Here is a 25,462-nt window from a genome sequence, read left to right as displayed (position 1 = left end):
ATCACATGGACATATTAATATAATACACACAATTTACATATACAATGTTGTTAATTTTAAATTAAAAAATTAGATATAATCAAATTGCGAAACCAGCCCCGGTTATAGAGACACAAGCCTAGGAGGTGCACCAAGAATATAAGAGGATTTTTTTTTTCTGCAGCAAATATCAACATCAGCAACAAATAACTTATCAAACATTGTCACTTGGATTTACAAGGAAACAGGAAGACAAGCTCAAACAAAACAACAAAGCCAGTTGCATGCAGTCTCCCCGTGCTGCATGCAAAGGGTAGGAATGAACAAAAAACAAATTCCTAACCCGACAACAAGATCTGTGACTTTCTATCGTCATCGAGGATCTCTGACTTTCACAAAAACGACTAAACCTCCTCCCAACCTAAGGATCTGGACATTTTCACTAGAATCATTGGATATATCTGGGAATGGTATTAAACAAGCAAAGTAGTGAAGTACCATTGCACCCAGAGAACTAGACTTAATGGATCATATACCAACGACTAGAAGGAATTCATGAAGCATGCTAATAACGCTTCCCAAGTATGACGCCAAAGATTATGGACACCAGAGCTACGCCGAGAATGAACTTAAAGGCCATGAATCCTGAGGGCTCTGGAGTAGCTTGTAGTGTAGCATTAGAAGAAGGAATGCCCTTAACCTGCTGCAACTCCTCGCTTGTTATCTTATTATTCTTCATTTTTGATGGTGGTGAGATTCCCAGATCGATATCTCTGGATTTTATTACTTCTACCACTTCATCACTTGCCTGCAAAAGAAATTTATTATTTTACTTTGGCTTCAGAATTTCAAGACCCTTTAGCAGGACAAAGAAATCCGCTTCTCAAAAATGGCTCTTACCTGTTTCGTAGCTTTAGCATTTGCCAATTGCAATTCTTTCTCAAGCTCCAGAATTTTGATCTCCAATTCAGCAGCATGAGTCAGTTTGCGTCTCAAGTCACTGAGCTCTGCATTTACAAGAGAAAGTTTTTCACCTTCTTCTGCAACCTGCAAGCCCCAAAAAACTGAATCGAGTCAAAGTGGAGGCAAAGTTGCCAAATGCCAAAAAGGAAAAGACAAATCCAAGCAGAATCTCATTAGTTTGGTAAGCATGTAGTCAGGATTAAAATTTACATCGTCTCTAGTATCCTTTTAAGAGTTTCATGAAAGGCAATGCAAATCAATATTTTCCTTTCACTATTAAGTTCCTTATGCAAGGAAAACAAGTGATTAGCATATATAGATTGTGAAAAAGGTGTGATGATGTCGTCTCTCTGTTGAGAGTTGAGAAATTTTCTTTTATCAACCACTGAACTTGTCCAATTGATTCATCATGAGTGTTTCTAAACGAGACATTAAAGTTTCATACACCAATGAATGAATACGGTATGATCAATTGTTCACAAGGATAACTTATCATTGTCAAACTATTCATATTAGGACTTCATTAAGTCCTAAGATGAAACTTTGATTTCCTTGACTGGAAACTCCAGAGTGCAGTTGATTAAGAACAAATAATGAGGGATAAGATTATAGCTGTCATCAGATTGCTATTCTAAAGACAAATTATCAGTGTATAATAACTTGTATATCTTTAAATATATAAGAGAGCTCTTTGATGATCTTCACTTGTATCCTGTGATGACAAGTGAAGAATATAAGGCAACATGCTATTTTATAAACAGAACTTATTTGATAAAGAAGCTTCTATTTTTGGACGCCAACCTTCACTGATGAATCTACTAATTATATCTCAGTAGCGAGGGCATATTTCCTTTGATGAACCAGCTAATGAGACAAAAAGTTGGAAGAAAACTTGCCTTATCCCTGTATTGTGTTTCCACTATTTGCAGCTGCTGTTTGAGGGCATCAACTTGTGTTTCAAGATCCCTGGCATGCTGATGCTTAGCTTCCAACTCGATGACTGAATTCTTCTTAGCTGCTTCCCATTCAATATCCCTTAACGAGATTTGTTCTTCCTGTCGAAATAAAATTCTAAGCTCAAGCTTCCATTATTAGTATGCTTCTGGTTGCTAGACTTTAAAGAGTAACAAGAAAATAAGCACAGTATCTTAGTAATCAGACCAATATTTTGCATCTTACAATCTAGGCCAGTGCTACACATGTTTAAGTTTCTGGCATAACTTTAAATTTAGTTTCTTCACCAGACAACGATTTTTTTGGACTTCAGACTATCAATCAAGATTTCCTTAAATTGGTGATTAGGTTACTGAATCCATTTAGCATCATTGGAAAAGATACATTGAGTTTCTACCCTTAAGAAGGAAAATATTCCACAGAGATCTCATGAGTCTCCCATATGTCACAGTGTATTTCTTGCCAAAAGTGAAATGCATAATACATATTTTAGATATTTATCGATATAACTCTAAGAATATGCCTTTGGATATACTAAAGAAGCGCTTTTTTATGAATTGGTGGAATACTGGAATTGTTTGAGAGAGTCGAAACAGATAACACAGAACCAAAGTAAACTTCTAGTTGGAATATAAAAATTCAGAAGTACACAATTTATAGTATAACATGAGACAAACCTGTTTTGATATGGTCTTGTAAGCAAGTTCTAGCTCCTCCTTTATTTCCATCAGCTGTCCATCTAAGACGTCCTTCTCAAGGAGTATGTTTGTGTATTCTTTTGATTTGGCAGTTAATACTTCATCCTTATCAGCAGTTAATATTTGCATGCTTGCAATCTGAGAATACAAAATTGATAAAAGAGAATAAAATTTCAGATGATCTTTCATTTTATCCTTGTGAATAAATTACAGGGAAACTACCTCCTCCATGAACCTCTGTTCAGTTAATGATAACTGTTGCTCGAGTTTTGAGATGTGCAGTTTGTTTGCAGATTTTTCTGCTAGCTCGGCTTTCAGAATTTTCACATCAGTACTAAATGAAACTTCTCTCGCCTTTTGTTCATTTTCTTGTTCTTCCAATCTGACTATAACTTCGTCAAGCTCCTTCTTTGTACGTTGGTACATTCCAGTTAGCATGTCATTCTCTTCCATGACAGAGGATATCTGCAGCAATATTACTACTTCTGTTAAGATATTGCTCTCCTAATCATTCCCTTTACCACAGGGAATGTACTAGATAATAACTGGTTTCATTCAATGAATAAGATATTCAAATTCGAAGAGATAAGAAAGCTAAATTATGGATAGGTATATTAATCGACCTGGGCTTGGAGGAGTTCTTGATCTGAACTATGCTGTTGCAACATATGTTCTGATGTTTTCTCCAATAAATGAAGTTGTTCCAGTGTAGCCTCTTTCTCTACTATGACTGCATCCAGCATTGCCTGCAACTCATTCAGTTTCTTCTCATATATTGCCAACTCCTTAGACAAACTACTATTCGTTCCAGCTAAATCTTCATTCTCCATTTTCAACTGATCAGCCTTACTTTGGACTTGCTCAAGAACTTCTTCCAGATTCTTTGCTTTGAACAGAGTCTCTTCCAACTCGATCTTATGACTTTCTGCAACAGATGCAGCTTCAGCAGCCTGTTCTTCATAAGTTCTCAGCTGGATTTCTAGTGCGAGCAGCTTCTCATTCAAGACTCTGGCTTCAGCATCTCTCTGTCTGAAGTTCTCATTAGCTCCATGCAGTTGAGCCTCAGTTTCTTTAATCCTAGATTCAGCAGCAGACTGGAATTCCAAGCCCCTTGAATGTTCATCTGTCAACTGTGCAAGGGTTCTTACATGAAAATCTAGCTGCTCAGCAGTAGCCTCCTTCTCCGACTGAATGGAACTTAACAGTTCATGAAGCTCATCAACCTTGGTCTGTTTTGTTTGCAGCTCCTCTCTTAGCATTGCGTTCGTCCCAGAAAATAATTCGTTCTCAGACAACATCTGTTGAGCTTCCAGTTCAGCCTCAGTGACCTTAGTCTTAAGTTCCTCAATAGTATTCTCAGCATCAACTAATTTTTCTACACTAGCTCCCAGCTCAGCCTCGAGCAAGGCCAATTTTTCAGCTGCTTCTGCTGTCTGACTTTGATAAAATGATGCAAGTTCTTCAAGAGACTGCAATTTCTCAAGCAACTGTTTAGATTCCGCTTCCTTTTGACTAAAGTCTGCTGCTGCTTGTTGGAGTTTTAGCTCAGTGTCCTTGACTAAAGACTCGTACAGGGATTCTGCCTCAAGGCTTTTTGCAGCAGCATGCTCTAATGCCCTTCCTTGATGTTCAAGCTGTTCTTCAGCAGATCTAAGTTTCTCAAGTAGCTTGTGCTCTCTAATACCTGAAGACTCAAGATCCTTTTCCGCACCTTCCAGTTTACCTCTAACAGATTCCAGTTCACCCTGAAGAATGCCAACTAATTCCGTAGCTTCCCGCAGCTTTTCACCAGTGTCCGTTGACAATTCTTCCAATTTCTTCTTCTCCTCAGCAAATAGAGTCAACATTTCTGCTGACCGGGTCTCCTTTTCACTAGCAGCTTGCAGTAAAGCTTCAAGGCTAGTAGATTTTGTCTGGAATGCTTCAATCTCTGCAGAAAGTTCCGCAACCTTGCTACAATACTGTTTTGATTCTTCTTCAGCATCTTTGAACTTTCCTTCTGTGACACGCAGTAACTGCTCCAGTTCTTGTGTTCGGGAGCGAGCAGCTTCCAGCAAAGGCTCTAACTCATCCACTTTCTTCGCAGCATCCTCAGCTTTGTAGTGTGATGTTTGGAGCAAGTCTTCCAATTCAAGACTGCGGTTATGTATCGAACGAGCCTGCCCCTCATGCTCTGTGCATTTCACAGAAAGATTCTCCAGCTCCTGTTCAAGCTGTGCGGTTATAGACCGAGAGGAATGCAGAGATGACTCCAACTGGTTGATCTTATCCTCATACTCCAGAAGAAGGCTTTTTGACACAGCAATTTCATCATCTTTGTCCCTCAACAGAGTGCTGGCTTCTGTCATTTGCTGTTCGAGTTCTTTCACTGCTCTTTCTGCGTCAATTGATTTTAGCACTGCCAGATTTAGCTGTTCCTCAAGCTCCGCATTCTTCTTCTCTGCAGATGACAACCTTGTCTCTGTGTCTCTCAGCAGTACTTTCACACCCTCTTCAGATTCACTAGATGCCTGAATTAAAGCTTCGAGCTCAAGGATTCTCTGAAGTGCTGTCTCAGCAGCTGTTCTGGATTCACCATGAAGTTCCTTGAGGGAGTTCAGATTTTGTTCGAGATCGTCTTTATGTAACAATGCCTCAGAGAGGAGTGACTGTGTTCTCGAATGATGGTCTTCTGCATGGTTTAACTTAGCATCTAACTGGCTGCACAGCTCATCTTTCTCTGATAATTTTGTGTCAAGGTCAATTAGAGCTTTTTGGAGAGTGTCATTTTCCACTGTCATTTTGGCCAATTCCTCCTGCAAACTCGACATCTGCATCTCTTCATTCTTTAATTTAGCTTCAAAATCTTGGATTTCCTTGATCTTCTGCTGAAGTTTCTCTCCATAATCAATTGACGTTTCTTCAAATTTCTTCCTCTCTTCAGCAATCAGGCTCAACGTATCTGTCAACTCCCTCTCCTTTTCTGCCGCTGCTTGCAGTACAGTCTCAAGACTAGCTGATTTTGTCTGGTATGCTTGCAGTTCTGCAGAAACCTCAGTAATTCTGCTACTGTACTGTTTAGATTCTGTTTCAGAATCAGTCAACTTTGCTTCTGTCATGCTCAGCAGCTGCTCCAGTTCCTGGGTTCGGCTGCTAGCAGTTTCCAGCAGTAGCTCCAGTTCACCAGCTTTCTTTTCAGCACTTTCTGCTTTGGAATGAGATGCATGAAGAAAATCTTCCAGTTCAAGACTACGGCTATGGATTGAATTAGCTCGTCCTTCGTGTTCTACACATTTTTCAGAAAGGTCCTCCAGCTCTTGCTCGAGCTGTGATGATCTAGACTGAGAGGTCTGCAGAGCCGATTCCAACTGGATGATTTTTTCTTCATACCCCTTCAGATCGTATTTCGATACTGCAATTTCCTCATCTTTGTCCCTCAACAAAGTGATGGTTTCCGTCATTTTCTCCTTGATTTCTTTAATTTCTTTATCTGCATCAATTGATCTTAACTCGGCAAAATTTAGCTGTTGCTCTAACTCCATAATCTTCTTCTCGGCAGATGACAACTTTGTCTCGGTCTCTCTCAGCAGTGACTTTAGACTATCTTCAGCTGCATTTGATGCCCGAATTAAATCTTCAAGCTCAAGGTTCTTCTGGAGTGCAGTCTCTGCAGCTGTTTGAGATTCACCATGCAGTTCCTCCAGGGATTTCAGAGTGTGTTCAAGATCCTCTTTATGTAACAATACTTCAGAAAGGTTTGATCTTGTTTTAGTATGGTCATCATCAGCCAGTCTTAACTTGGCTTCTAACTGGCTGCAGAAGTCCTCCTTCTCGGACAATTTTGTGTTGAGGTCAACAATATTGATTTGCAGATCTTCTTTTTCTTGCGAAAGTTTGGCCAAGTCTTCCTGTAAAGTCAGCATTTGCATTTCTTGGTCATTCAATCTATCTTCAAAGATTGTTCTTTCTTTCATCTGCTCCTGAAGCTTTGACTCAACTTCTTCGAGATTAACAAGCTTTGCTTGTATGTTTTCATTCAAACCAGAAATCTGATTCTCTAATTCAAGCACATTTTCCTTCAGTTGTTGTTCAGAAACCTTCTGGATATCTTTTTCTTGTGCCAGTTCATTGATGGTGACTTCCCTGGAGGAAAGTTTCTGCTCCAAATCTGCCACTTGTGACTTTGAAAGGTTCAAAGCTTCTTGTACCATTTTGAGTTCTACTATAGTATTTCTAAGAGATTCTTCTACTTGATGCTTCTCAGCGATCTTACCATGTAAACCCTTCATCTCCTCTTGAAAATTACTGATTTGGCTTTCCATCTCCTTCGCATTCATCTTTTCCACTTCGAGCATCTTGTCTAATTCTGAAGCCCTCTTTGCCTCCGACTCTGCATGCAAACTTTTCTCGTTGCAGAGTTCTTTGAGTTTAAGCACATTATCAGCTGATGATGCCAACTCTACTTCTAGCTCCTCTATCCTCTTCCTCGACTCCTCAAACTCAGAGGACAAACTACTAGATGCTTCCTTCACATCAAGAAGCTCTTTGTGCTTCATATCTAGAGCTGTTGATGCTTCTTTAAGAGATTCAAGCTGCAGAGTGTTCTTCTTTTCTGCTTCAACTATTAGCTCTTTCATCTTGTTTCGATCAATTTCAAGTTCTTCAACACGTCTGGACATTTTATCAAGTTGTTGCTTCGCTCCATCATCCTCCGGTTCTGGCATAGATTCTGGACGTCCTACTTGTCCGGTGACAATTTCTAGTTCCCGTGCTCTGGTGTTCTCTTCAGTTAAAAGCTCGGCATTTGTTGTGGAAGTGATTGAATCATGACTTGAAGCACTCGGAATTGCCTCTGGTTCCTTCTCCACCTTTATAAATTCCCCGTCTGATGCAGCTCCATCATCATCTTCTTCTTTTCTTTCTAGGTTTGAATCACCATTGAGCAGAATTGCTTTTTCATCTTCATGTACCTGCAAAGAAATCTCTGTAAGAACTAATAATCAAATTTTTGAACAACTTTTGACTCCTTTGGTAGCTGCAGCTTAATTTGATCACTCTTGAACTTGTGGCTTATAGCCTTATACTTATCATGTAATAGAAGTACGTTTAGGAGTGCGTTAGCTGTGAGTTCAAGATCTACAAAGAATATCACTTTCGGCATTGTTGATCGTTTACTTGGGAACAACTAAATTTAGAGCCTATAAGTTCTCGTCCCTCTTGCTTAGAGAGCAGAGACATAGTGACCTCTAAGACACCAGGTGAGATTGATGTTCAGCCGCTCATGTTCAGAGGCATCCAATCCAACCTATTACAGAGGTTGATCAACAATTCATATCTTTCCTTTTTGATCAACCTATGCCCATACGGTTGACCACTTCAGAGAAAGGTGGTTCTGTACATGGCTTATCAGAAGGTGAAATTGATGATAGATTTAATAATTAAATCATTCAGAAGTCACTGAATTATCCTAAACAAGGAGGGGGCAGATTGTTTAATGAATCAATCTCAAACGCCTATGCAAAACATTTGCCAAATGCAAACTAGAGGTGATGCGTATGAACTGGAATCCAAAGCAGTTATTCTGAGACATAATTTTAAGAAATAAATTTAGCCCAAAAAGATCGAAAATGTTGCCAATATCCAAGATTCAGAACAATTTTCTAACTACCACAGAGAGCTTATGTGGAAGACTTGAAAAAAAAAATGTCATCATAAGAAGCTTATATAAGGACTAGAATTATTACCACAACTTCGTTGGCCGGCTTCACATCAACTTCTCCGGTGCTTGGTCCTGTGGCTTGTTCCATTTCAGTACACTGCTACTAGATCTTCTCTGCAAACGTCATATTGAGATAGAAATTACTCACCATTTATATCGATACTGAGGGGAAAAGAAAAAGGACTACTAAACGAAGGTATAGGAATTAATTGATGAAGAAAAAAAATCTTCCCAACTTTCATGCACAAATATTTGTAAAAAAAAAAAATCGATTTCACATAGAATTAATTAGATGAGAAGTGGCTAATCTACTTGCTGTCCTAATAAGTAATAATATTGAGTTCGACCACCGTGCAAGAATAGATCGCCAATAATCGAAAGTATCAAATGAAGCCATTCCAGTATGGAATGTCCTCTGTCCTGTATTCCTGTCACAAGAAAGGCTTAATTCGAAAGTTATCGAACTTTATACGATCTCCACTGAAAGATCGATGAGAAGCGTGAGAAGAAAAAATATAAATCCGCTCCGATCGAAACCAGTTCGTTCGTCATTCAAATCAATCCCAGAAAACCAAAGACAAACATATGTTGGATGAAACCATTTTGATGAGGCATCGATCAGCACATCTTTGCTAATATCGATCGAAGTTGGACTAAGATATAAAAAATAATCAAGGAAAATAAAAACAACATAAAGACAACATCCATGAACTCGAGGTAGCTTCGATCGACAAAAGAATCCAGTGAAACGATCAACGATAGAACAAAGAACAGTTTTCTCATCATTGACGCTTACCTTGAAATCGAAGAAATCGTCGAAATCTCTCTCGTCTTTCTCTTTCTCTCTCTATTTTTTTATTTTTCGTATTCGAAAAAGAAATCGGCAGCGAGAGCGAAGCGAGAGAGAGGGGGGGAAGTGACTGCGCGTATCTTTGCTTCTATACGACGAGCTTTGCTGATGGGACCCGCCAAATGGCGTATCACCGGAGGCGGTGAGGTTACTGCAGCTAAATTTCCGAGATTGCCCCCGCGACAGCCTGCGTGCGGGTCTGATTTTGACGCAAAGGATTTGGCAGTCGCCTTTGTACGTAAATTTATTAGCCTCCGTTTACGTATTTAGATGACTAAAATGCCCTTCCTTTGTTGGCTAAGCCGGCGGTTACACCCAACACCCACGCGCGCACACGATGGGTTCTTGTCGAATGCGGGCAGAGAGGAGTTATCCGAATTGGATCCGAACCCGTCATGAAGCCCGTCAGAAGATCTTAGGCGAAATCTATAAACAACACCTGGGATCCAATGCCATTCAAACTGCAGATGATGGTGGCCATAGCTGGCGCTCCATACCCGACAAGATTGCACCAACTTTGCGGCAGTAGTAAGACATACTTTATTTAATAATTTACACTAACAACCAAAAAAGCTTTTTAACTTTTTTTTTCTTTAGTTTGAGTTAGGTGCTAAGTAAGCTAAACGGGTTAGGTGGGGAAGCTTAGATCAAGGGGGTATTTAAGTAAATTCCATTCTATGTTGTTCATAAGTTGGTTCTGTTGGCATATTCTCTTACACATACTTCAAACGTTTATTAATTTGCACTACTCTAGAGTTAGAATTTGGTGCGGGCCATGCTCACTCAAATTCTATGATCCCAGTCATTGAGTACGTCTACAGAGACACACTTCCAACTTGCTTTCAAAAATATGATCATTAATTGTTTAGCTCCTTATCTAACAGATTTGTTATTCTTAATCAACTTATTATTTAGAGAAATTTATATATAACACCCTACTTTTTAATAAAATTATATTATTTCTATAACTTGATAAATATGTGCTAAAAATATATTGGGTTAAATTTGAACTAATATCGTAAAAATGACTAAAATGCTTTTAGTACAACTTACTAGAGAATATTTTCGTAATTTTTAGTATACTTAATTCAACTCAAAAGTTTAGTTAAGTTTAACTAAAAGCAAGGATAGAGTGTTATATATAAATTTCTCTATTAGAATTTAACAGCGATGAATATCAATTATTTATATAAGGGTTTTAAAAGTCATTTCAGGTGAGAGATGATAACATTACCTTCCTAATTGGTTGGCTATGATATGTGGAACTAAAAATTAAAAAAGAAAAAGGTGGTGGGCTAAGTTGTCACACTAACAACTTATGCGAGTTGCTTTTTGGTCTGTGGACGGCGGCCAAACCGACCGACCGACCAAACCGACCGATCCGCGTCGAAGAGATCGTCACGACGGTATCCAACGATCACAATTTGTCTCTTTTTTCCACCACCTTTTTTTTTTCTTTTTTGTGCCCCCTAAAAAATTAATCTCTCGATCTAACGGTCCAAATTTCAAATTTCAACACCTACCTCGCCGCCACCCCGATCCTCAATTTTCCAATTAATTTCTAGAATTTGGTAGAAATTATAAATACGATGCGAAGAAAATATCGGAAATTTGGCATCTCCCTCTGTCATGCTGACAAAAATAGGAAACCAATTTAAGGAGTGCGCATCTCAAGGCAAGGTGGGGCCTAACTTTTTGGTATTTACAATATTGCCCCTGGAGATCTCCACAATAACAATATATGTAGCTGGAGAATGGGGTAAATAGAGGAAAAGGGAGGGGTAATTGTGTAATAAAAAAATGTTTTTGTCTTTTATCACTCCCTATTAGATTGAATTATTAAACTGGCGCAGAGGTGGAGGTGGTACTGGCAATTGACTTTCCAGCTGTAGGTGGGCCCCCAAATTATACTTCTTCTCTTTAATTCTTCGGCATTCAATCTTGGTGTTTTCGTAGAATAATCTCACCGAAAGTGACAAGATCCTAATTATTCTTCCTTCTTTTCTTTTCTTTTTTTTAATTTTTATTTTTTGTTTGGGCATAAATAGATTGTCCATTATTTGATCTGGTAGCCTAAAGTTAATATTAGGGTAATTCCATTATTTGATAGGATATTTTGTTATCTATCGCATGTCCAGTATACATGTTGCAAAGTGTTTGATGGCTAGATTATGAAGTCATTATTATGCCGTCCATTATGGTTATGAATGATCCAGACAACCTAATAATGTTTAAAATAAAGGTTTTATTTTATTTTATTTTTGCATATATACTCTTTAAAAGAAATTATTTATTCGTATGCAATTGTATTTTCACATAAATATTTAAATTAAAAAATATTTGACACTTATATGTAAATATATATATATATATATATATATATATATATGTATGTATAATGTTAATTTTAGAGGAACATATAAACAAATAAAAATAATTGTAAGGGACAAAGAAGGAAAACCCTCAAAAGAAAGATCCACTTGGCTCCAATTATTAGCTTATAGATAGAGATGATTCTAAAGCAGTCAAAAGTTAGCAGTGTGCTATGTTTGATCACTTTATTAAGTTGATTGAGAGATGGAGCTGGTTATGGCTTTGATTAATAAGTAATTTGACACCTTTGAGCTTCATTTGAACTTAAATGGGGAATGATTAGTACATACAAGTGGATTATTAAAACAGGATCTTACTTCTAGATCTATCAGAGATGAAACTACCATTTTACATATATTAGTTGACTAATCGGTTAACATAGTCATAAAATTTGAGAGACTGTTTCATTTAATGTTTCTTAAAAATTATAGATGTTCTGGAGAGCTTAATGGAGTGGAAATTTTATTTTAGAATAGAAATTAAAGATATTAATTGACCCTTAAAAAAATAAAAAGGTAACTACCACTTTCTACAATTTCAACCATTAGATCATCTAGAATATCATACAATCACAATTGGTTGATTCCAAATACCAAAACCAATTTATTGTTCTATTGTATGTAATTTCCAAGAGCCGTATTTCAACCAACTAATCTATTTCCATGAGTTACATAGTGATACTGATGACAATCATTTTATAGGCATAAACTAGCATTATTAGATCTTCCAACAGTAAAAGCAAGGCATTGCACTCACACAAAAAAAAAAGAATGAAAAAAAGAACGATGAAGAGCATAATCCCCCAGAGTACAAAGAGACAATCCTGGTCCCAGGCCAGTGAAGCCACTAGCCTCTCGTGGAAAAGGACTTCATTTATTACATGGCCCATCTACAAAACTGCAGTGCAACTTAATCTCAGTCAAAATGACATCTCAGAGGGAACTAGAAGGGACTGATTTAGTTCATGCATCATCAAGAGCAAGAACGCCAGGAAGTGGCTTGCCTTCCAGCAGCTCCAAGCTAGCACCACCTCCGGTTGAGATGTGACTCATCTTATCAGCAAGCCCGGCCTTCTCCACAGCTGCAACGGAGTCACCACCTCCAATGATGGTTGTGACTCCCTTTCCAGTAAGGTCAGCCAATTTCTTGGCAATGGCCTGTGCAAATGGAGAACATTATTCATTTGATATCAACAGGATGGAAAATGAAAGTCTCGGCATTGAGTTTGTTTAGTTAATAAACGCTTACATCAGTTCCAGCGGCAAACTTCTCAAACTCAAACACACCCATGGGTCCATTCCAGATAATGGTCTTTGTGCTATCCAAAGCTTCGCTGAATGTGTTGATGGCGTCGGGGCCAATGTCCAGACCCATCCAGCCATCAGGAATGCTAGACGCTGGCACAACCTGCAGAAAACACCAGGATGTTGTTAGAACCAAGCATGCCATGTCCTAAAGTTTACTCAACATTGGCATATATATATATCACATCTATTCATTCTACTCTCAGATGTCTAAGATATAAGATTACATCTACTCTATCAGCATATTTATGGCTACAAGTGCATAGTTAGACGAAGAAGACTAACAGAAAGTCTACCAGCAGAAACTATATTGCACTGTTTTCAGAAGATGAGAATTGCATTAGGGAGAGATTGTGTTACAGCTATTAGCTATATCTTTCCAGTGGACTATCAATCTCGTCCAGCATTGGTCAAGCATGCATCTCTTCTGCTATACAAGGAATCCAACGTTACTGTGGTCAAAAACATCTATCTTTTAAAAAGAAAAAAATAATGGTCTGAAAAATTGGCCAAAATGGATTGGTGCCCACCAAGATCGACCTGAAAAGATAGGTGAAACCATGCAGTTTCAGCCAAAACATGGACCCCATGGCCGAAACAAGTTTTTCTACTCACCTTCAGGGTTTGTAAAATAAAATATCTATCACAGCTATAAATATATTATTAACGGACTATTATGGTGACAGGTTATGTTTTAGGTTTGAAATTAGACCAAATATTTTCCATTCTTGGCACTATAAGCAGCTTAAATTTAAATTCTTTCTAATCAGCATTGGTTTATCCTAATTCCTAAATGGTTAATAGCAAATTCAATTCTCCCACAATGGCAATAATTGTATATGTTTTAGTAGTGTAAGCATTATTAAGCATCATTTATAGAAACTATATATAATAACAGCTGTACTTACTCCCCATTAACGAAATGATCTACCTTATATCATCGATTTTGTTTCCTATTAATGACAATATGTAAATATTTTTTGTAGCATAACATTAATTTCTCCTAATGATACTTGCATAAGTAACATGGCCTCAATTTACTTGGAAGTATGGTAAAATAATAAATACTTTAATTATCAGCAATAAATTTGGTAACATCAACATTAGTTTCTCCTAATTATTGATCAATAACAGTAAACGTATTTACTAGTATTTTTAATGCTCTGTTCAAAATTTTGTGCTACTTTTTAGAATTTTCCATACCTTATTTGAATTTTTATTTAAAAAATAACCAAGAAAAATGAAACTCCAAAATGGATCAAAACTACAAACATAACAAATCCATGATGATCACATCAAAATTCACCATTTCAACTTCGCAATGGTGAAGTACGGTTAGAGTTGCTTTAGTCATATTATTCATGACATCCTAAAACCTGGAAACACAATAAACAGAAGTAGATGAACAAACCTTGCTGTTAGCATCTGCAGCAAACTTGTCAGCTACTACAACATCCGTAGGAAGCATGAGAGCTACACCTTTAGACTTCGCCTTTTCGATAAGTGTTGTCGCAAGGTCAAGCTTGTCTTCCTCGACAAGGGATGAGCCAACAGAATAACCCTGTGCTTTGTAGAATGTAAAGATCATTCCACCGCCAAGGATAAGGACATCAACCTTTTCCAACAGGGACTCTATCACTCCAATCTTGCTTGACACCTTGGATCCCCCAACAATGGCAGCAAACGGTTTCTTAGGGTTCGCGACAGCCCCAACAAGATAATCAAGTTCCTAATCATAGAGATAGAATTCAGTGCTAACAGAAAATTCACAAAACAAGTAGAGAGCCACCAAATGTATTTGCATACAATGCAAAATGTCATATTTTACCATATTTGAAAGAAACTTAGAAAAACTCGTAAATAGATGCAATGATTCACACTATGATACTACAGGAACTTGAAGCATATCCATAAAATAGTTTTCAGATATTGCTAATTGACAGAATAGAAAATATTGGCCTTCAAAGAGATAAATTTAATATTTGTGCAGAATTCCAAATCATAAATGAACAAACTATTCAAAACGAAAGGACAACATAATTAATTGCAAAATGTGTAAAGACTGGAAACATGCCTTCTGCATCAGGAAACCAGCAACAGCTGGCTTCACGAACTTTGTGACTCCCTCAGTTGAAGCATGAGCTCTATGAGCCGTGCCAAATGCATCATTTACATAAAGGTCGGCGAGCGACGCTAACTTCTGTGCAAACTCGGGCACATTTTTCTCTTCTTCCTTATAAAACCTCACGTTTTCAAGAAGGATAACACCTCCTTCAGGTAGTACAGCCACCAATTTTTCAACTTCCTCGCCAATAGAGTCATTTGCCATGACGACCTAATTTCCAGCATCAAGGGATCAGGGAAAAATCAACCTATATTACAATTTTAAAACTACAATTACTGGGCTCAACGGCAGGTCTACATACATCAACTCCAAGAAGCTCAGATAGTCTTGGCACCAGAGGCTTCAGGCTGTACTTTGGGGTGACGCCTTTCGGGCGGCCCTGGAGATTCAAAACCACATCCATCAGTTCATCATCACTCAGAAAGGAAGCAAAATCTAAAGAAACATACTATACTAGAAGCTAAACAATATAAAACTGAAATCAAGTAGCTGATCAAAATAGCAAATCTTAATATTATGTAATCATATTATACCATTTTCAGTGTCTTTATAGCCAAGCTGTTCAACTTAAAAAAAAACAGACTGTAGCATCTTATTCATAAGATTCAACTCATTGTCCAAGTAAACCCACCATTACTTAATCTAGACTGTAAACTCGCAGATAGAAATAATTCAATTAGCATATTAACTTAAAACTGCATGCTGAACTTTATTGAACTCAGATGGAAGCTTCAATTAAGTGGACTACATGCATACTACTTCCGTCTATTATGAGGCCATGTGATTTACTAAACAACCATAACAAATTGCACCTCCAATGTTCTTTACATGTACTAGATCCGTCCATTCTTTAAAATAATAGCACTTTGCAAAACAGATCCACATCAACAAGAGAAACAAATCTTCAAACTTTCCAGATGATAAGATTAATCAACATGCACAAAAGAACCACTACAGAAAAAAAAATTTGTCAAATTTTGGATCAGAACAACAATAGAAAAACGTACGAATAAAAAGGACTTAGAAGAGAGAACCTCACCAGATGGCTGCAAAGGATAACCTTAGCCCCGTTCCCCATCAAGTACTTGATGGTCGGGACGGCGGCGCGGATCCGGGTGTCGTCCGTAATCTTCTGGTTGTCATCCAAGGGCACGTTAAGATCCACTCTCACGAACACCCTCTTCCCCTTGAGATCGGCTTCCTTGAGATCCCCAACGCTCCTCTTCGTGGCCATTTTTCCACCAAATGAACCGGTACAAGAGCCTCAAATCCTAAGAAAAGAGAGATCTAATCCGATCACGGAAAACCCAAAAAAGATCTCACAAGAAAAGGACGTAGTAGATCGATCTATCAGGAGAGAGTAGAAGAAACGTAGCAGCGGTGAAGAGACGAGCGGCGCACTAAAAAGGAGGTGCCTTTTTCCAGAAGGAGAAGGAGGCGTATTTTACGATGGAAATGCTAACGTGCGCTGGAGTGGTATAATCGCATATTCTCCTGTTCTAGAGGGTGCCTTTTTCCAGAAGGAGAAGGAGGCGTATTTTACGATGGAAATGCTAACGTGCGCTGGAGTGGTATAATCGCATATTCTCCTGTTCTAGAGGGTTCTGGCGACCCCACCGTTGGTTTGACCGCCTTATCATATGGGCTAAAACTGAACGGCTGAGATCTAGTTATTATTTAAGTAAATATCGAGGACTCGACGGCTGAGACTACTTCTTGTGTGTGGTCTGAGTTGCTCCATTTAGGGTCCGAATGACGTGGACAATTTTGGATTTCAAAGTCAAATTCTATTAATTAATCATTTTTTCAATAATTTTAACTCAGATAATTAAATTTGACAACTAGTTAACTCCTTTATTAAAATAAACTACTGCAAATTTTAACATGCTATTAACAAATAATCTCAAACAACCATATTACCCTTAGATTTTTCTTTTTCTTTTATTCCAAAGTAAGAGTAAATGCTCTACAGCACCTAAAATTAATCGCATGATATTTTATAAAATTAATAATTGGATATAATCAAACACAAGTAGCATTTCAAAGGTTTCATGCAATTAAGGCATTCCATGTATCACTGAAAAATAATATTAAAAGGGGCAAATAGTTCACAATCTAGATATTATTATTATTATTATTTATCATCCTAGCCTTCTAATAGGATCTTCCAGAGTATTAGCGCATATAATTGATCCACTTCTTTGAATGAATATATATATATATATGTCAAGTATGCTACTCATTCTCACGTCTCCTTCACAATTAAACTTCAATCAAATATATCATGTCAAAGCCATGCATGGCCTCCCTCTCCTCTCCCTTTCTCTCCATCAGCCCACAGTTTCAAGACCAGCAACAATGAACTGCAAATGGTTTGCACCAAACTTTAGTGCCACCTTTTGCCTCTTCATGCAGTCTTGGAGCCACCCACGTACACGTATTATTATCCTCCAATTCACATCCAACCTTCCATGTCCTATTTTATATTCCACTTAGTTAATGAATTATAGGAACATATACTCTAAGTTCTTGCCTATATAAACCATCTATCTCATTTTGTTTCAAACCCATCCTCATCTCCTGAGCAATAGAGACTATATATATATAACTGACATGGCATTCTCCAAGGGTTTGGTAGCCTTCACCAGAGAGCAAGAGGCCCTTGTCTTGGATGCATGGAATGAGATGAAGGATGACGCTGCGACGATCGGCTTAAACTTCTACTTGAGGTGCATTCTATTTAACTTTTAATTCATTACAATCTTCTTACGTACCTTATATATGTATATGTATATGTATATGTATATATATTTTGCCATAATAGGATCTTCGAGATTGTTCCATCTGCGAGGAAGAAGTTCTCCTTCCTCAGCGACTCCGATGAGCCCCTCGGCAAGAACCCTAAGCTCAAAGCCCATGCCATGAATGTGTTCGTCATGGTTCGACGACTATATCTTTCTTTTCTTTTCTTTTTTCCTTCTTTAATTTAGATATATGCATGGCTAGATACTCTCTTCGTACGATAAATTTTATTGTGATTTTATGTGAGCATAGACATGTGAGTCAGCTACAATGCTGAGGAAGACTAGGAAAGTCACTGTGGGAAACATTACGCTGAAGAAATTAGGAGGTGTTCATACCAAGGCTGGCGTTGCTGGTTTACATTTTGAGGTATGTATCATTTGTCCAAATAATTATTAGATTGATAGTAATTAAATGCAGTTAACTTGAAAGTTTTGGACATAATTATAGACATCTTTGCTCTTGTACGTAGGTGCTTAAGTTTGCATTACTGGAGACTATAAAGGAGGCAGTTCCATATATGTGGTCTCCTGAAATGGAGGAGGCCTGGGGAGTAGCTTATGATCATCTTGCTGCAGCTATACAAGCTGAGATGTAATTAACTCAGCTTAATTACTCCCATGAGGATTGCTAAAGTTTGAACTGATGCACTACGGAGCATTTGTTGTTGGTGTTGTTTATTTTTTTAATTGAATAAGTTGTTCATGTGTTCATGTTTGCATGAACAATGTAACAATTGCTCTTTGTCTATCCAAGGAAAGAAGACGGCATCTCTTAATCGTGACTGAATTTATTTATTTTACAAGTATCAAGTTCAAGTGTTAAATACGGGGTTAATTACATCTTAACCCTATCAATTATCGTGTATCACTAAAGTTCACTTCGTGGATATTTTATTAGAAATTTTAATATAAATAATCTTAAAATTTTGAGTAATTTAATAAGTAGATAAAATATCTCATATTCCTATTATAATCTTTCATCTTATTATTTGGTGGTCTTTATATCAAATTTTACAGCGGACTTATTTAGTTACTCAAAAATTTACATCTAAAAGGCAAAATGAAGAGAAAGTCGGGGCATTTTATTCGTCTAATTAGTTAGTTAATTTTTTAATATTTTTAACAGAACTCTTAATCAAGGAGACTTAGTGATACAATTAGATAATTCACTAAGTGTATGTATCCACTTTCTTCTTTATTTTTTTCGACAAAAAGTCACAAACGCTGTTTTAGTTAAACATAATCAGTCAATCGTCGGATAGACGGCTAAACACAAACTAAAACAGTGTAAAAGTGATAGATAATAATAATTGAGACAGTTAACAACCCTTAAATTTGATATAGAGATCCTAAACTTAAATCCTTTTTGTGCTACGACATCTAGATTACTTTTCAAACGATTATAAAAGTTTGAAGAATATATTGCCAATTGTGATATTCGAAAGAATTTTAGAGAAAATTATGAACTATCCCATGAAATTAGAAAAAGGATCGAATTGTAAATAGTGAATTGTTCGGGTGTGAACAGTAACATTCCCGACCATTTTTCAAGCGATATAGTTCGAAGAAAACCGAGATATTTTCACGCTCCAATTCCGCTTCCATACGCTCCGATAGTCCGATGCCTTCTCCCTGCGCTTCTCTCTCCTCCACCAATCTCCGCTTTGCCTTCTCCAAACCCCTAAAGATCTCACCTTTCCCTCGTAACATCTCAATTTGTAGAAACCCATCTCGCCTCTGCGTCAAATCCCTCAAAGAATGGCGCGAATACGAGGATGCGGTGAGGGATAAGGACCTTTCGAGGGCCCTTCGCTTCCTCAAATCCGTGGAGTTGTCTTCTTCTCCGGTGGATGCGATGGGTTCTTCATCCTCGTCGGTGTTGTACTCCCCAGGTTGGTCGAGGCCGGAGAGGGATTGGGAGGTGTTGGACACCTGCTTGAATGCGGACGATATGAGGCTTGTCGGGAGCGCCTACGCCTTTCTCCAGGATCGTGGGTTATTACCCAACTTTGGGAAATGCAAGAACATTGGTATATTTTTGTTCTTGATCTTATGGCATGATGAAAATTTTGGTACTTGCAAAAATTTGATGCATTATTCGTATTGGTTTTCATGCTATATAGTGATAATAAGGTTTAATAACTAGAGAGTTGGGGTGTAATCGAGCCGAGCTTGATCGAGCCTAGCTCTGATCAGGCTGGAATTGAAAATAATTTTGAGCCTAGATTTATGATCAAGATTGAATTGAAATCATTTCAATCAATAAATAATTTCAAGCCTTGATTAACAAGCCAAATTTGGAGACCGATCAAACTTGAATTAAATTAAGGTTAATTTAGGCTTGAATTAAACTTAAAATATGACATAATTCAAAAAAATATAAATATTACAATATATAAACTATTAGAAATATCTATGTATATAAAAAAAATAGGATCATAATTCAGAACTAAATTCTACAAAATCAAATGACATAACAATCCACTTAAGTAAACTTTAGAATATAATAAAAGTATAGAAAGTATTACTCATATTATATATATTATAATTATTTTGAGTATTATCAAGCCCATTTAATCAAGCCAGCTCGTGATCAAGCTTGGTTTGAAATATTTTTCGAGCCTATTTTGAAGATCAAGCTTGGCTCAGATCATTTCGAGCCGAGCTTGATCGAGCCTGCTTGATTATTTTGACAGCCCTACTAGAGAGTTTATTTCATATAAAATCTAAGTGATTTCTATCATCATAATGATCATAGTTTAATATATCATTTATTGCCGACAAGATTAATATGACCACTTTTCCTCTTTTTGCCTATTAGAAAGGTTGCTTGCTTTGTTACATTCTTGTGTTTTATTAGAAGGTTCATTAAGCTAATTACAGAGTGAATTATTCATTGTTTAGTTCTGCTGGTTCTTACCAATCTTTTTTTCTTTCTTCTCATGCTACAGTTCTAGAGGGACCAAGGGATGTCACCCCTTCATTGTTAAGAGAGTCAACTGGTTTGGAAGGTGAGATATCTAAAGTGACTCTTTCCTCCTCTCATCCTTCTGACTTTTTGGAAATCTTTGAAACTTAATAGCACTGTTCTTTAGAGGATAACGAAGTTAGAATTTGGAAAATTTCTTAGTTTTGCATTTCATATAAAGTACATTGCTGTTTAGTGTTGGTTTTAGTATAACTCATCTATTAGTTCAAATGGAAGCATTTTCATCTGCCCCTTTTCTGTAGCGAGTATTGGAGTGCATACTTTTCCTTTCCAGTCTAATTCTGAATCAAGTTGGTCTCTTTTTAGAATGACCTTTTCTGATATTTGCAGCCGCTAAGCTTGCGCCAAAGAAGTGGGGCCTTACTGGAACTTCTAGAATAGTGTTGATTGCTTGTCTTGGTGGCATATCTTTCTTACTCTCCCAAGGAATAGATATACGACCTAATTTGGCTGCCATATTGGGATTAGCAGCACTGGATGCAATTTTTCTTGGTGGGAGCTGTCTTGCTCAGATATCAAGTTTTTGGCCCCCGTATAAGCGCCGTATTCTTGTTCATGAAGCTGGACATCTCCTTACTGGTATTCTTTTTTTTCTTTCTTTCTTGCATTAGTCCTTTTTGCTTATTCAAGTTAACAGAGGAAATGTATAACCTCATCCATTATATTTATAGCTTATCTAATGGGTTGCCCGATACGAGGAGTGATTTTAGATCCATTTGTGGCTATGCAAATGGGAATTCAAGGCCAGGTAACTTAGGATAGTTTTACATTTTAATAATATGTTTATTAAGTGAAGTAATTTCTAGCGTTTTTCTGCACTGCAATAGAAACTAAGTTATTAACCACTCTTAAGAAAATACATTAGCAAGACAGCTCAAATATAACAAAGTACATAAAGTACTTGCTAATTTCGAGTCTTTGAACTTCAACCAATGAGTATTAGTTACTGACTTAAGCTCTTCTTAAGAAAATATCCATATGCACATCATTTCATACTTTCATTCTATTCTATAGGCAGGAACTCAGTTTTGGGATGAAAAGATGGAAAATGAACTTGCAGAAGGCCGCCTAAGCAGTACTGCTTTTGACAGGTACATAGATTTACTGATGGTCATAGGCCCAATAGACACAAGATTGGTTCTTTGTTTCTGTGAATCTAATTGATTACTCAGCTCTCAGGTACTGTATGATACTTTTTGCTGGAATTGCTTCTGAAGCTCTTGTTTATGGGGAGGCAGAAGGTGGAGAAAATGATGAGAATTTGTTCAGGAGTATCAGTGTTCTTCTGCAACCTCCTTTGACTGTTTCACAGGTCTATACATCATTCTTTGATTTGTATCTGAATCAATATCTTAGCTGTTACTGTATTAACTCTTTGTTACCTATGTAGCAGATGTCAAACCAAGCCCGGTGGTCTGTTCTGCAATCATACAACCTCCTGAAGTGGCACAAGAAAGCCCACAGAGCTGCTGTTAAAGCTTTAGAAAGTGGGCATAGTCTTAGTGTAGTCATCAGGAGGATTGAAGAAGCCATGTCCTCTGTCAGCTGACATGAGGACTTTTGCCATATGTAATGGTCCATTTCGGATGGTTCTTATTCAAGTAATATTGGCAGTGTCTGCCTTACAAGCTTCAAGTGATGAATTATTCCCCTGATTCTAGTCATGGCAGAAAGGTACAAAATCTCCATATGCTGTGTATGGATTGCCTTGGTTCTACTGTTGTTGATTTATATCAAGGAGTTCACACTGTCATTGTTGAGAGAAGAAGGTTCTTGCTGCATGGGAGATCCAGTGAATCACTGGGAGGATTTGATTAGAGCTCGAAGAACAAAAGAAATTTGATTTGATAGAAGATTTAAGCATCCAAACTTCACAAATATTTATAAGAGAGTGAAATGTTGATACTGCTGGATCAAGAGAGAAGAAATGAACAAATCTTGCTTAACTGTATCTTTTTTCTTTTCAATTTCATACCTTGTACATTTTTCCTGTTATTTCATGCGTCACACTTTTTTTTGTTATTCAACTTTCCAAGCCAGGAAGTGTTTAACTGCCTCATATATATCAAGATCTTCCCATCTGAGTAATTCACTATTATTACCCTGGACTTCACTTTATGTACTATGATTGATAACATATAATAGCTGAAAACTCTATCATGCATTTGTAAATGTAAATCTTGTTGCAATACCTGGAATATGATATACATGTCTTTATGATTATGCATATACAAGATAATCTCCAATAACATAACAAAACATTGCATTGTATGATATATCTGTATTACATATCATTCCCCAAAATATTTATTGGCATAAGCATCACAGCATCCATGATTCATTCCAATATTTCTTTCCATAGCTTTCGTATGGATATTTCTGAATCGCATATACCAATCATCTGGCAGAGGGATTTGGCCTTTATACTGTCAAGCTTAGCCAGAACTTTAGGAGCATATTTGGTAATTGCTGTCTTGCACTGCAACCAAAATATCTCATCAAATTTATCAGTGTTACGATAGAATTGCGAATGATTTAATTCAGTGGTTGTACTTACAACTTGCTCATCCTTCTCTATTTCTTCACAGTAGTCGATAAGCACATCTATCAACTTAGCCTACAAAAGTTAAGATATTAATATATTATATCAGGCAGCCATGAAAAAAAGGTGAAAATATATGCAAATTTAATCAGGTTCAGGTGAAGAGCTACCTTCATCTTTGGCTGCTTCATTTTCTTCTTAAGATCCTTAATAGCTCTATGACAAGGTCCACAGCCTCTCAGATCCAGTGGCTGAAACATACCTTAGTCACTAGTGTATGTAAAGCTTTTACTACATTTCCATCTAAATACATTGTTTGGCCAGTATTTAAGGATATATAACATTAACTTATTGATCATAACATTATTGCTGAAGTTTTGTAGTATGAATTCTGTGGATTAAACCAATTTTGCTTACTGGCTGAAACATCTTGCTCTCTTCTGTGAGGGTGTTGTCAGTGCAGAGCTCTGTTTTCTTGCATAGGCTATCTTCATGGAATAGCTCTTTAAAGAACAATCTGGTGTGATTAACATAAATTTCCGATGCTTCTAAACACTGCGAAAAATGAAAGAAGCAGTATGAAGTATAAATTTGTGGTAAGATAATTTTCATGAATAGAATGGCTGGAGTCTGCTACCTTAGCTTCCAGATCTGCTGGTAGAACATGGCATACTTCGACCGAGAGTCTGTTGGCTTCTTCGAACAACTTTGCGTCGCTTAAGATTTTTTCAGCTTTCCTTGAAGTCTCCAAGCATGAAACACAGGTAGGTTTTTTTGGTACAACTTTCATAAATAATCAACCACAAGCATTAGTATTCTTCCTAATTAATTCATAATATGGAATAGTTCCAAACTATATCTGAATTTTGATTTACTTCACTTTTAACTCCCTGTTTTCTTTTCTTTCCAACAGTGTCTTAGATTTGAAGCCTTTACAAGATAAGAAATGAGAGGTTGAAATAGGTTTCCAATAGTAGCTAGTACTTACTCTCATCTACTAACATGGCATTGAACATTGCAAACTTATCTCCCAGTAAGATGGTGAACAGAATTGTGAAGCACCAAAATACTTTCATCTCCATCCTAGCTGCAAGTGATCCACAAGCTCAGCTAAAATTGGAAATTTTCTTGTAAGCAAGTAAAGAACTAGCAAATAAAAGCCAGAACAATCAAGCTCTATTTAAATCTATACTTAGGCTTGCAAATTACAAAACCAAGTTTAGTCTGCTAAAATGATAATAAAACTCTTGGATTTAGATAAATATTAGCTTTTAATTACCAGCACTATATTCTCTGAAAATCAAACATTCACAGACTTTAGATTTAAGTATTTAACAAAAAAATTTGAATGAAACATAAATGTAAAGAAGCCCTAATTTTAAACATAAAAACTAAGCTGATGAGAAACATGTTACCAATATTAATTCAAGAGACTTCCTAGGGGATGTTTAGTGTAATTGTGATGGCTAGCAGTTTGGAAAGCTATAAATAAACACCATTTCCATAGAGATCCTCTTCCCTTCTCTTGTATTCCTCTCATCATTTACAAGTGCATGGGATGCAAACATGCATTATTGAATATATTGTATCCATAATTGATTGCTAATGCACAACTTGGTATTGGTTGCTTCTGTACCCCAAAAATTGCTCAAGAACACCAGAGAACATCTGAGGGCCTCAGACAGGCTTTAGGCAATAACTCATGTAAATCTTATATTCTTGTCAAAGATGAGATTGCAAACAAATTTGATTTCAAACATTTAGTTTAATTATTAGCGATCGGCGCTATCACATGTCATGATCCAGTGAAACAATATCTATCTATCTATCTATCTATCGAAAGATAAAATGTGTGGCATAGTATTTATTCAAATGGAGAGCTCTATTTGTAAATAATGAAGAAAAAAAAGTATGCAATCAAATTAATTTTTTGTTCTGTCCATAGGTAGTCAATTAATATTTTTTCAAGGAAGAACCAACTTTTGTAGTTAAATAAAACCCAAGAGAGTATATAAAGGAAAAAAAAAGAGAGGGGAGAAAAGGAAAACAGCAAAAACTATGTAGATAAAGATTGAGAGAAAGATCAAAACTTTCGTCTGACTCGAAAATGGAGAATAAACCAAAAACACTGATAGCCCAGTCGAAAGCGATGCTTGAGGATAAGAATCTATATATATAATTTA

General features: G+C 36.9%; 5 protein-coding genes across 6 annotated transcripts; 2 read left to right on the top strand and 3 right to left on the bottom strand.

Annotated features, from left to right (window-relative positions):
* Positions 1-126: 126 nt before the first annotated feature.
* Positions 127-9,354, bottom strand: LOC140794750 (uncharacterized). 2 transcript variants are annotated; one of them, XM_073146912.1, is made up of 8 exons: positions 9,089-9,354; positions 8,318-8,406; positions 3,218-7,543; positions 2,817-3,059; positions 2,574-2,732; positions 1,839-1,997; positions 880-1,026; positions 127-787 (listed from the first exon to the last, which is right to left on the bottom strand). In XM_073146912.1, the coding sequence occupies exons 2-8, from the start codon at positions 8,378-8,380 to the stop codon at positions 545-547; spliced, it is 5,340 nt and encodes a 1,779-aa protein (XP_073003013.1). In that variant the 5' UTR covers positions 8,381-8,406; positions 9,089-9,354; the 3' UTR covers positions 127-544. The 2 variants fall into 2 exon arrangements, with proteins under 2 accessions (XP_073003013.1, XP_073003014.1); XM_073146913.1 differs by having other exon boundaries at positions 8,318-8,401; positions 9,089-9,198.
* A 2,854-nt stretch (positions 9,355-12,208) lies between these two features.
* On the bottom strand, positions 12,209-16,601 carry LOC140795404 (phosphoglycerate kinase 3, cytosolic). The gene is made up of 6 exons (XM_073147944.1): positions 15,984-16,601; positions 15,246-15,323; positions 14,894-15,154; positions 14,231-14,548; positions 12,764-12,922; positions 12,209-12,672 (listed from the first exon to the last, which is right to left on the bottom strand). The coding sequence occupies exons 1-6, from the start codon at positions 16,176-16,178 to the stop codon at positions 12,478-12,480; spliced, it is 1,206 nt and encodes a 401-aa protein (XP_073004045.1). The 5' UTR covers positions 16,179-16,601; the 3' UTR covers positions 12,209-12,477.
* Positions 16,602-17,557: 956 nt separating this feature from the next.
* LOC140795499 (anaerobic nitrite reductase AHB1-like) lies at positions 17,558-18,344 on the top strand. The gene is made up of 4 exons (XM_073148105.1): positions 17,558-17,673; positions 17,769-17,883; positions 17,999-18,115; positions 18,219-18,344. Exons 1-4 carry the CDS (start codon positions 17,558-17,560, stop codon positions 18,342-18,344), a joined length of 474 nt encoding a protein of 157 aa, XP_073004206.1.
* Positions 18,345-19,338: 994 nt separating this feature from the next.
* Positions 19,339-22,732, top strand: LOC140795281 (uncharacterized). Its single transcript, XM_073147778.1, has 7 exons — positions 19,339-19,778; positions 20,700-20,759; positions 21,068-21,316; positions 21,409-21,485; positions 21,752-21,828; positions 21,917-22,049; positions 22,131-22,732. The coding sequence occupies exons 1-7, from the start codon at positions 19,370-19,372 to the stop codon at positions 22,284-22,286; spliced, it is 1,161 nt and encodes a 386-aa protein (XP_073003879.1). The 5' UTR covers positions 19,339-19,369; the 3' UTR covers positions 22,287-22,732.
* A 169-nt stretch (positions 22,733-22,901) lies between these two features.
* LOC140795282 (uncharacterized) lies at positions 22,902-24,934 on the bottom strand. The gene is made up of 7 exons (XM_073147779.1): positions 24,916-24,934; positions 24,268-24,366; positions 23,917-24,062; positions 23,697-23,834; positions 23,450-23,530; positions 23,295-23,354; positions 22,902-23,216 (listed from the first exon to the last, which is right to left on the bottom strand). Exons 2-7 carry the CDS (start codon positions 24,359-24,361, stop codon positions 23,076-23,078), a joined length of 660 nt encoding a protein of 219 aa, XP_073003880.1. The 5' UTR covers positions 24,362-24,366; positions 24,916-24,934; the 3' UTR covers positions 22,902-23,075.
* Between the last annotated feature and the right edge of the window lie 528 nt (positions 24,935-25,462).

Source organism: Typha latifolia, chromosome 9 (genome assembly GCF_019914945.1).
Source record: "Typha latifolia isolate L0001 chromosome 9, TyphaL0001v2, whole genome shotgun sequence".
Classification (NCBI taxonomy): domain Eukaryota; kingdom Viridiplantae; phylum Streptophyta; class Magnoliopsida; order Poales; family Typhaceae; genus Typha; species Typha latifolia.
This window is presented reverse-complemented; position numbering and strand designations above follow the sequence as displayed.

Excerpts from the sequence above, each read along its gene's own strand:
- LOC140795282 (XM_073147779.1), bottom strand. The coding sequence starts at position 24,361 with ATGGAGATGAAAGTATTTTGGTGCTTCACAATTCTGTTCACCATCTTA. Across the intron at positions 23,835-23,916 it reads CAGCAGATCTGGAAGCTAAG|TGTTTAGAAGCATCGGAAAT; the intron begins GTAGCAGACTCC and ends CATTTTTCGCAG. Across the intron at positions 23,355-23,449 it reads TGAAGCAGCCAAAGATGAAG|GCTAAGTTGATAGATGTGCT; the intron begins GTAGCTCTTCAC and ends TAACTTTTGTAG.
- LOC140794750 (XM_073146912.1), bottom strand. The coding sequence starts at position 8,380 with ATGGAACAAGCCACAGGACCAAGCACCGGAGAAGTTGATGTGAAGCCG. Across the intron at positions 7,544-8,317 it reads AGCCGGCCAACGAAGTTGTG|GTACATGAAGATGAAAAAGC; the intron begins GTAATAATTCTA and ends ATTTCTTTGCAG. Across the intron at positions 788-879 it reads ATGCTAAAGCTACGAAACAG|GCAAGTGATGAAGTGGTAGA; the intron begins GTAAGAGCCATT and ends TTTCTTTTGCAG.
- LOC140795404 (XM_073147944.1), bottom strand. The coding sequence starts at position 16,178 with ATGGCCACGAAGAGGAGCGTTGGGGATCTCAAGGAAGCCGATCTCAAG. Across the intron at positions 15,155-15,245 it reads CTGAGCTTCTTGGAGTTGAT|GTCGTCATGGCAAATGACTC; the intron begins GTATGTAGACCT and ends GCTGGAAATTAG. Across the intron at positions 12,923-14,230 it reads CTGCAGATGCTAACAGCAAG|GTTGTGCCAGCGTCTAGCAT; the intron begins GTTTGTTCATCT and ends TGTTTTCTGCAG.
- LOC140795281 (XM_073147778.1), top strand. The coding sequence starts at position 19,370 with ATGCCTTCTCCCTGCGCTTCTCTCTCCTCCACCAATCTCCGCTTTGCC. Across the intron at positions 21,317-21,408 it reads AGCTGGACATCTCCTTACTG|CTTATCTAATGGGTTGCCCG; the intron begins GTATTCTTTTTT and ends TTATATTTATAG. Across the intron at positions 21,486-21,751 it reads AAATGGGAATTCAAGGCCAG|GCAGGAACTCAGTTTTGGGA; the intron begins GTAACTTAGGAT and ends TCTATTCTATAG.
- LOC140795499 (XM_073148105.1), top strand. The coding sequence starts at position 17,558 with ATGGCATTCTCCAAGGGTTTGGTAGCCTTCACCAGAGAGCAAGAGGCC. Across the intron at positions 17,674-17,768 it reads GGCTTAAACTTCTACTTGAG|GATCTTCGAGATTGTTCCAT; the intron begins GTGCATTCTATT and ends TTGCCATAATAG. Across the intron at positions 18,116-18,218 it reads TTGCTGGTTTACATTTTGAG|GTGCTTAAGTTTGCATTACT; the intron begins GTATGTATCATT and ends TCTTGTACGTAG.